General features: G+C 39.5%; 1 protein-coding gene across 1 annotated transcript; it reads right to left on the reverse strand.

Moving 5' to 3' along the window:
* LOC100524879 (olfactory receptor 11G2-like) lies at positions 1151-2100 on the reverse strand. The gene has a single exon (XM_013997676.2). The coding sequence runs from the start codon at positions 2084-2086 to the stop codon at positions 1151-1153; it is 936 nt and encodes a 311-aa protein (XP_013853130.2). The 5' UTR covers positions 2087-2100.

A 9942-nucleotide genomic window follows, 5' to 3' on the forward strand; every position in this document is an offset into this window, starting at 1 on the left:
ATAAAGATATTATCATCATCATCTGTAAAATTTCTTTCTTTTTTAATGGCCGCACCTGTGGCATATGGAAATTCCCAGGCCAGGGGTTGAATCTGAGCTGCAGTTGTGACCTGTGTGGCAGCTGTGGTAATGCTGGATCCTGTAATTCACTGTGCTTGCTTGGGGATCAAACCCGTTCCTCTGGAGTGACCTGAGCTGCTACATTCAGATTCTTAACCCTCTGCGCTACAGTGGGCGTTCCGTCTATAGAATTTTGTACCAAAGACACCAGAGAGTGCAAAGTCTTTTCTTCCTCTTGAATCCAAGTATCCTCTTTCCAACTGCAGCTATGGTTAGCTTTCTTATCTGTCCTTTGAAGGATATATTCTATCTTTTTAAAAAATCACACACACAAATTTATAATCTCATGCATAAATAAATGACTGCCTACTATACATAATTTATTCACTTAGCAACAAATATAACCTGTTCCATATCTGTGTATCTAAAACTCCCTCATTTAAAAAATGTTACATCACATTCCATGGGCAGGGACACATTATACATATTAAAATAGGTCTCAATAAATGGGCATTCAAGTGGTTTCTAGTAATTTGTTGTTAAAAACAATGTAGTTAATTTGTATGATTTATGTGTAGACTGAATATCTAGGAGTAAATTCAATTGCTTGGTTGATGGATATGTGAATTTTAAATTCTGTTCAATTGGCTGTAATGTCCCAAGTAGAAATTGTACCAGTTTAGACTTCTACCAGTAATGTAGACATTTTCTTCTCCTTAGATGAAAAAATATCTGATGGCTGCTGAATGCCAAAACCTCAATACTTTCTTATAGTTTATTAGGTAATTCTCTCTTTACAAGTAAAAAGAGAAATTCTTTTAAAAAGGTTTTTTTGTGCATTTATAAATTATGATCAGAGTAAATCACTCAAAATTTCCATTCTCCAGCTTTTTCATCTGCAAAATGAGGGAGTTGGATAGTCTCTGAATCCTTTCTCCCCCTAACAATTCTAGGAACAGTCATGATGAATAGGTTCAATAACAGGATGAACAATTTTCAAAATGGTACTAGTTATTTACTTTAATTTTTTTTATCTGAAAAAGTGGAAATATACACTAGTCACCCAAATATTATTTTTTGGTTCTAATTTTTATATTCCCAGAAATTTCTTCAGGGCATGTTTTATATCTTTGTTCCTCAGACTGTAGATCACAGGATTAATGAGTGGGGTCCCTACAGAATAAAACAGAGTCACAAGCTTCTGCATTCCAGCATCATGCTCAGATGTTGGGCTCAGGTACATGACCATCACTGAGCCATAGAACAGTGAAACCACCGCCAGATGGGACCCACAGGTGGAGAAAGCCTTTCTTCGTCCAGCTGCTGAAGGGACTTTCAACACAGCGTGTAGGACCAGAGCATAGGACCCCATGATGCAGAGGAAAGGAATAAATAAGAGGAGAGAACTTATAATTGACCAAAAAACCTCCATTACTGGGGCTGTGGTACAAGTGAGTGCTAAAAGAGGAACTGGGTCACACAGGAAGTGATCAATAATCCTGGATCCACAGAAGGTCATCTGGGAAATGATGATGATAGGGATTGGGAACCAGAGGAAACCAAGTACCCAGCAGCTGACCACAAGATTGGTGCAGAGACGTGCAGTCATGAGAGTAGGGTACTGTAGAGGCCAGCAGATGGCAAGGTATCGATCAAATGCCATAATCGCCAAGAAAAAGCATTCTGTAGAACCCAAGGAGAAGAAAAAGTAGAACTGGAGAAAGCATCCAGAGAAGGAGATGACCTTGTTGTCAGAGAGGAGGTTGGCCAGCATGTTTGGGACAGTGGAGGTGACATAGGAGATCTCGAGGAAGGAGAAGTTGGCGAGCAGGATGTACATGGGGGTGTGGAGTCTCCGATCCCAGCGCACAGCACAGATGATAGAACCATTGCCCATGAGGGTCAGGAGGTAGACCCCAGCGAAGAGCAGAAAGAGGAGGATCTGTCCGTGCCTGGAGCAAGGGAAGCCCAGGAGGATGAAGCCGGTGATGGTGCTGGAGTTGCTGGGGGTGTTGGAGATGTTCATGTGTCTGGGAGCTGTGAAAGGTTAAAATTGCTGAATATCCCTGGAATAGCAGAGGAATTCATTATATTTGTCCAAACAAGAAACTGAGCTTTGTTTTCTAATTTGTTATTAATTTAATATTTATTGAGTATTTACTATTTGCTAGGTATTTTTTTTTAGATACAGCAATGAACAAAATAGATTAAAATACCTACCTCATGTAGCTTATCCCAGGAAGGAGGATGCAGTGTAGACTCACATTACAGTGTTTATTCTCTTTTCCTGTCCTTTTAAACTAAATATATTGGCTTAGCTCTCTTTTTGGAAAATGATTTTTTAAGAGTAGGTTAAGATTATTGCTATGCCAAAGAGCAGTGTCATGGTGTTGACTGGGGATGCACATGACTCTTGCACTTATAAAGGTTCTGTAATTTTTTTTTTAATGAATGGAGAAGTGCACTTCCTAAGTACTCCTTGAATTGTCACCAAATGCAACTGTTTGTAGGCAGGTGCCTTGTTGAATCATGTGATTTTGAAATAGGAAAACATATGGGACTTTTGATGTCATTTAAAAATAGACAGTTGCTATATTTCAGCTTAACTTGTTGATTTATTCTCTCATAATTATCTACAAATTATCTATGAATTTCATAAGTAAATCAGTCAACTTTGCTGGAGAAAACTACCTGAGAAAACAGCACCCCAAAAAAGGGCCATCTGGATAGGTATCTTGAAAGATAAAATTACCATCAGTAATGTGACCATATTGAATTAGGTCTGTTCTCTGGAATGAGAACGTAGTGGTGTCCTGGAACCCTTCCTCTGCGTCAGGTTTGCTTAGGATATTACTTGATTCTCAGGTCAAGAGGCACTCTTATGTCCAATAAGAACTCCCAAGATTCTGACCATCTCTGCCATTTTTTTTTTTTTTGCATTTTTTTTTAGGGCTGCACCTGCAGCATAGGAAGTTCCCAGGCCAGGGATTGAATTGGAGCCACAGCTGCCAACCTATGCCATGGCCACAGCAACACCAAATCCAAGCCGTGTCTGTGACCCTACACCACACCTGGTGGCAATGCTAGCTCCTTAACCCACTGAGTGGGGCCAGGGATCGAACCTGTATCCTCATGGATTCTGGTTGGGTTTGTTTTTAATGAGTCACAACAGAAATGCCCTGACCATCTCTATTTTAATGTGTATTACCACAGGGCATTGCTGGCTGCAGCAAGAGTGGGATGAGGAAGGGGAGAATATACGTTATGTACTCTGTGTGTGTGTATGTGTATATATATAAAATGACATGTTATGTATGAGCTCTTCTATGTTTTTGCTTAGCTTTTAAAGTCATCTGTCAAGGGGCTCAGATTAAGTTTCAAACAATTATATATATCATGAAGGGAAACTGAAAACATATTTTCTTTAAAAAATCTCATATTTGGATTTCCCGCTGTGGCAAAGTGGGTTAATGATCTGGCTTATCTCTGTCGATGTGCCAGTTGTTCCTAGCCTGGCGCAGTGGGTTAAAGATCCAGCATTACTGCAGCTGTAGTATAGGTCTGCAGCTCTGGCTCAGATTTGGTCCCTAGCCTGAAACTTCCACGTGCTGTAGGTATGGCTGAAAAAGAAAAAAAAAAAATCATATTTGTAAAACAGCTCTCCTCTGTATTCATTTAGGATAAAAATGTTCAGGACTTTTGTCTTTGTTGAAGAAGTTTTTTCCCCCCCAAATTTGGCTTGTCTGTTTGTAGAATGTTTAGAAACTAATGGGGTCATTTGGCGCACTGCTTACTCATAAGTGGCAGAAGGTAGGATTTAATATGACTGATGAATTCAGATTATAGAGTCTCAGAAGTTAAAACAAACATTTTATGAAGGCGTGAGTTTATTTTTTATTTATTTATTTATTTATTTTTTGTTGTTGTTGCTATTTCTTGGGCCGCTCCCGCGGCATATGGAGGTTCCCAGGCTAGGGGTTGAATCGGAGCTGTAGCCTTCTGTAGCCTTATGGCCTACACCAGAGCCACAGCAACGCGGGATCCGAGCCGTGTCTGCAACCTACACCACAGCTCTGTAGCCTTCGGCCTACACCAGAGCCACAGCAACGCGGGATCCGAGCCGTGTCTGCAACCTACACCACAGCTCACCGCAACGCCGGATCGTCAACCCACTGAGCAAGGGCAGGGACCGAACCCGCAACCTCATGGTTCCTAGTCGGATTCGTTAACCACTGCGCCACACGGGAACTCCGAAGGCGTGAGTTTATAATAGTAATTTAGAGAAGTGACACCTGGCTTTTATCAAGTCAATTTTTCAAGGAATTTGTTGCTTAGTAGTGATTGTGTTTTTTTGGTCTGTTATTGTTTTGCTGGTTTTCCTGAAATCTCAATTTATTCATGGTCATTTATTTGACCATCTTATTACTTGAAGTAGGGATGATTGAGAAAACATTTGAGGACCTTCTTTTTTTTCTCTTATGTTTTAATATCACTTCTTTCTTTCATCCTTCATACATAGTTCGCCTGTAATTCTATTTGCTCTCTTTCTAAAATATGCCTTGAGCCTTGAGGCGTCTGTTTCTCTCTCTTTGCCCTGTATCCCCCTATTTATGCTACCCTTATTTTTTTCTCTGGATTACTGCAAAGGCCTGCTGAATGGTCTCTTTGCCTCTTGCCTTTGCTTCTCTACAACCAATTCTCTACACAGCAGCCAGACTGACCTTTTAATAATGTAAATAAGATCATGTCATTTCCTCATATGAAAACATTATTTAGTAACTTCCTCCAACCTAGAATAAAATCCAGGCTCCATTTTGCGAGGCATGACCCCTGAATGGTCTGGCTTCCACCTACTTCACTATTTTTTCACTTCTCCCTCCCCCTTTCCTGGTCATGGCTTCCCTTCTCCCCCTTCATTTACATGGGCCTTCTCTGTATCCTGGAATAAGCCAAGTTCTTCTCTGACCAAGTTCTTTGTTTTAGGTGTGTGCCTGGAAATGTTATCTGAAGTCTATACTTCAGTTTCTAGCCTAATTATTCTGTTCTTCTGAACACTGTACTTCTCCTGCCATTTTTTTATTTATAAATTTCTATTTATTTCCTTCCTACTACTTATAAAAATCTGAAGTTATTTTGCTTCTTATTTGTATATCTTTGCCAGTTGAATGAGGGCAGGAACTCTGGCTGTTGAGTTCATTGTTTCATTATAGTTGTGGCACATAGTAGCTGTTTACTAAACTTGTTTAACAGCTCTCTCTTTTCCAAAAATATTTTTCTAATTATAAAATCTCTTTATTATAGAAACTTTGGAAAACACATGGATTAGAGTGAAGAGAATAAAAGATTCCTTAAAATATCCATACATAGAAGACATTTTGAGAGAAATATGTTTCAAGCCTGAAAACAATATTTATATGAAAATGATTTTCATATCATGTGAACCTAGAAACTAATGTCAGTAAAATTCATAGGAATGTTTTATCTAAGAACTTTGTATTACCTGAAGATACTAGACTATTGATAGTCTATGAAATTCATTTGAAAGGGGGATATAAGAGGTTGAATGTTCTTGGTAACGGAAGCTATTCTATTTTAATCGATTATCTCTTTAGCTGCTAAAAATGGGCAGCAGAATGGAAAAGAGGAAAGACTTGTTCTATATTTTGTTGATTTTTTTAAACTAACTTTATTTATGAATCTAGCATAGTTATTTAACATCTGTAACTTTAGTATCTTAAATGTAGAATGGGAATTGTGCTATATAATTCTTAATCCTGTTCATCTCAGAGATGTTAATTGTTATTCTAAGAATGCCCTGAGTATATGGGACACAAACTTGCAGATCTAGAAGTGATATATAATCCTGGAATGGAAACTCTTGCTGGGTGATATATTAATTGTGTAAGAAGGACTCAAGACAGGATTCAGGATTCAGGACAGCTCCCTTTTCAGAATAGTTTTCTAAATACAAGGTAGAGAAAATTGTTCCACGAAATAGAAAATGTGTAAAAATATTTTATTCTAAACCTAATAAAATTGAGTGGGTAAAGGTAGAGATATTTCTGCTAAGCTGTTTTGTTATGCATCTTTTGTTAATGAACTCCTAAGGATAGAATTTAGTGCCTGTGTTAACAGGTCATCCTAAGTTGGCCAGGTCCCTGTGGGTGGCTACAGGGTGCTGTGGCCAAGGTAGTGAGAACTGGAGCAAAAGGGCCCCAAGACTGTCTGTGTACTCAAGCTGCTTAGACAGAGGATTAACAGAACCAAGAAAACAAGCTTCACTTTTAAACTTAGTAAATTAGTATCTAAATGTCTGGATGTTATGTGATCATCCTGATTTTGACTAGTTTAACAATCTGGATTTTTTTTTTGTTGTTGTTGTTGTTGTTGTTGTTGCTGTTGTTGTTGTTGTTGTTGTTGTTGTTGCTATTTCTTGGGCCGCTCCCGTGGCATATGGAGGTTCCCAGGCTAGGGGTTGAATCGGAGCTGTAGCCACCAGCCTACGCCAGAGCCACAGCAACGCGGGATCCGAGCCACATCTGCAACCTACACCACAGCTCACGGCAACGCCGGATCGTTAACCCACTGAGCAAGGGCAGGGACCGAACCCGCAACCTCATGGTTCCTAGTCGGATTCGTTAACCACTGCGCCACGACGGGAACTCCCAATCTGGATATTTTTGACTGATACTTTCTTTTTTTCTCCAAAGCTGGATCCCAGAAACCAAACTGGAGTGGAGTCCTGGTATCCTCACTAGCTTCTCTCAGTAGCCAGCCCAGACAGTTCCCAGCCCAGCTGAGCACTGTCCTTTGCCTCACTGACATGGAGAGGCTGCTGCATGCAGGAGCTCAGCTTCCATAATGGGACTGTTTGGGTTTGAATCCTGCCTCCACAACTTTCCAGCACCTCTCTATGCTTTGGTTTCCTTTTCTGTAAGGTGGAGAGAATAAGAGCACTGACTACAGAGGGTGTTTTGAAGATTTCAGAAATAATATTTTCTAAATGCCTGGCACTAGTTAGTGGTATCTATCTGTTATCTCTCTATATGTCCGTCTCTGTCTCTCTTTGGCCCTCTATCTCACTGTAAAAACTTTTTTGAAACCCCTTGAAAGTATACTTATCCATTGCTGGTAAGTGGTAGGCATTTGTCTTATACTAGAAAGAGTACTGAATTTGAATACAGGATTTGAATTCCAGCACTTAACATTGCATTATTGTGGAAAATTCTGTAAGGCAGTTCTTTTCTTTTCTTTTCTTTTTTAGGACTTCACCTTTGGCATATGGAGGTTCCCAGGCTAGGGGTTGAATTGAAGCTGTAGCTGCTGGCCTACGCCACAGCCACAGTAACACGGGTTCCAGGCCACATCTGTGACCTACATCACAGCTCACGGCTGGATACTTTAACCCACTGAGTGAGGCCAGTGATCGAACCTGTGTCCTCACGGATACTAGTGAGATTCATTTCCGCTGAACCATGACTGGAACTCCTAAGCCAGTTATTTCTTGAAACTCTTAGTTTCTTCAGACATCAAATGGAGATAACAAAGAGTTGTTATGAATACTGTTGAATGAAATAATTATTTGACAAAGTGCAAGCACCTTGTCCATATCTGTTATATAGTAAATATTAGATGTTTTGTGTAAAACTGTGGCAGAGTTAACACAAGACTTTTTTCAGAGATGTAGATTCTCTAGCTATATTTTAATATTTTTCTCCTCTAAGAACAAAATTACCTTCTTTCCTGAAGCAGCGAAGGGAATCCCAACAGAGGCTTCTCAGTTGGTTTCATGCAGGTTTTTCTGAGAGTAGAAACTCTTTGTAGTAAATAGCTGGGAGAGAAAGTAAAAATAGGTGGGATGAAGATGAGTGGATGTGTGCACTTTAGGATCCATGGATTATAAGTAGAGCTTGTCTTTTGGTCCTTGAGGAATCATTCACTGTCTCTAGAAAGAGGATGGTGCCAGGAGACAGGTCTGTGCTGGTTATTCCCTTGCTCACTCCCTGTCTTCTCTGGAGACCATTGTGCCTTCACTTTTTCCTTTATTTTCTCCAGTGGTGGAGGGAATATTATCTTTTACTGGGTCTAAATCTCTTAGTGATGTCCAGAGATGCATTTAATAAGTTCATCCATCACTCACTAAACATGTTTAGAGTACCTCTCATGTGCTCTAGGGAAGTTTTGTCAAACAAAACCCATGATAAGGTGTTGGTATTGCTGGAGTTTTTTGTTGTCTTCTGTTAGGTTGTTGCCAATTGTGTGTTCTGGGGACAGATCCTTGTCTTGCTCTCAGACAGAGTAGACTGGTTTCAGGGAGTGATGGAGGTCAGTCAAGAGGGCTTTGGAATTACTCTTTTCCTAAGACCACCATGGCCTTCTCAGGGACCTTTTCCTCTCTTCTCTCAGTTAGAACTTGGAGTTCCAACAGTTGCACTGAAGAACCCTGCCTCTCATGGGGCACTTACCAGGCCCAAGGATACTTTTGTCTAAGAGGTGGTAGCAGGGCCATTCTGTAGCAGTTTGCAGAGAAGCTGCAGTTAGGGGTTGGGCTTCAAGGTTTCTTCATCCTCAACACAGGAGCAGGTCTTTTAGCATAACCCACCTTTTGTCCCTTCACACTGCTTGAAAGAGTTTTCATCTTAAACATCTCTCCTCCTCTTTAAGCACCTTTTATGCTTCCTCTACCCACAACATAAAACTCAAAGTCCATAGCCTGGTTGATAAGACCTCTGCAGTAGAGCTCTGCCTTGTCTTTCAGGTTTTCCCTGTCAGAGTTTCCTGGGCTCTTTGCCCTGTGTTCTGTTCTAGTCATAGTTAGCCTATGCATATACAAAATAGCCATGTTTTGTTGAGTGAGTCTGAAAGGCATGGAAGACCATCCTGACTCTGAAAGCAGGAGACACCCACCTCTGTGGAGTAATGCACCCAGAGAGCACCTAAATTCATATATTTAGTTGTAGCAGGTTTACATATTAATTGCAAGCAAGAATGTGTTACTATGTTTTTATTCCTTTTTATTTGCCTTTCCTACCCCCACTGGTACGTGGATTAGATCTTGGAATACATTCGCATTATGAGCAGGTACGTTATAGGTTGAATAGGTTATTTGTGCTAACTTAGATACTTAATCATCATTCATAATGTTTAGATGGAAAAAATCTGGTGAAAACTTCAGTCTTTGGCTCGAATTTATATTTCCAGCAATGGTTACTTTTTAAAAAGTATATGCAGAATAGGATTAAAAAACAGACGTCAATCACAGCTAAATCCTCAGAAGAGTTGATAATGTTTTATTCATGTACTATTCTTCCTTTCCTTGTACATTCCCAGTCAACTACTTTTTAGGGTGAAGTTCAAATGAGAAACTGTTAGTAACAGTAGGCAGTGATTGGGCTATACCTAAATTGTTTCTCTTCTCATAAATTATGAGTTTATGAGCCCAGTGGCTGAATTTAGTGTTTATAAATAAGCTGAGATCAATGTAGGCTTTCATTAAGGAAGTTTAAGATGAGGCTTTATAGAAGTGTCACGATGATGATGTGATTTATTGTCTTTACTTCTACACCAAGGGTTGTCAGTTTCCTTTTTTTTTCTTCCACTAACAAATAGTTCTTTTCCTAGTTTCCCAAAGAATCACAGGAATTATGAAGAAATTTTCCCTGGTTCTAATTTCATAATGAAATAGTTTTAAAATTAATTTTTAAATGTTAACATTAAATGTTGTTTAAATGAAATACAGGCATATAGGAAGAAATTTTAAAAATACAGAGGCATTTACTACAGTGAAAACATCTCCTTTTTTCTCCATTCCCTAGATACACAATTCTGTTTTCCCAGGTACTAGTTTCCTCTTTCTTCTTTTAGAAATACACATTGTGTTTA

This window comes from Sus scrofa, chromosome 7, assembly GCF_000003025.6.
Source record: "Sus scrofa isolate TJ Tabasco breed Duroc chromosome 7, Sscrofa11.1, whole genome shotgun sequence".
NCBI classification, from domain to species: domain Eukaryota; kingdom Metazoa; phylum Chordata; class Mammalia; order Artiodactyla; family Suidae; genus Sus; species Sus scrofa.

Coding starts and splice junctions, on each gene's coding strand:
- LOC100524879 (XM_013997676.2), bottom strand. CDS start 2,086: ATGAACATCTCCAACACCCCCAGCAACTCCAGCACCATCACCGGCTTC.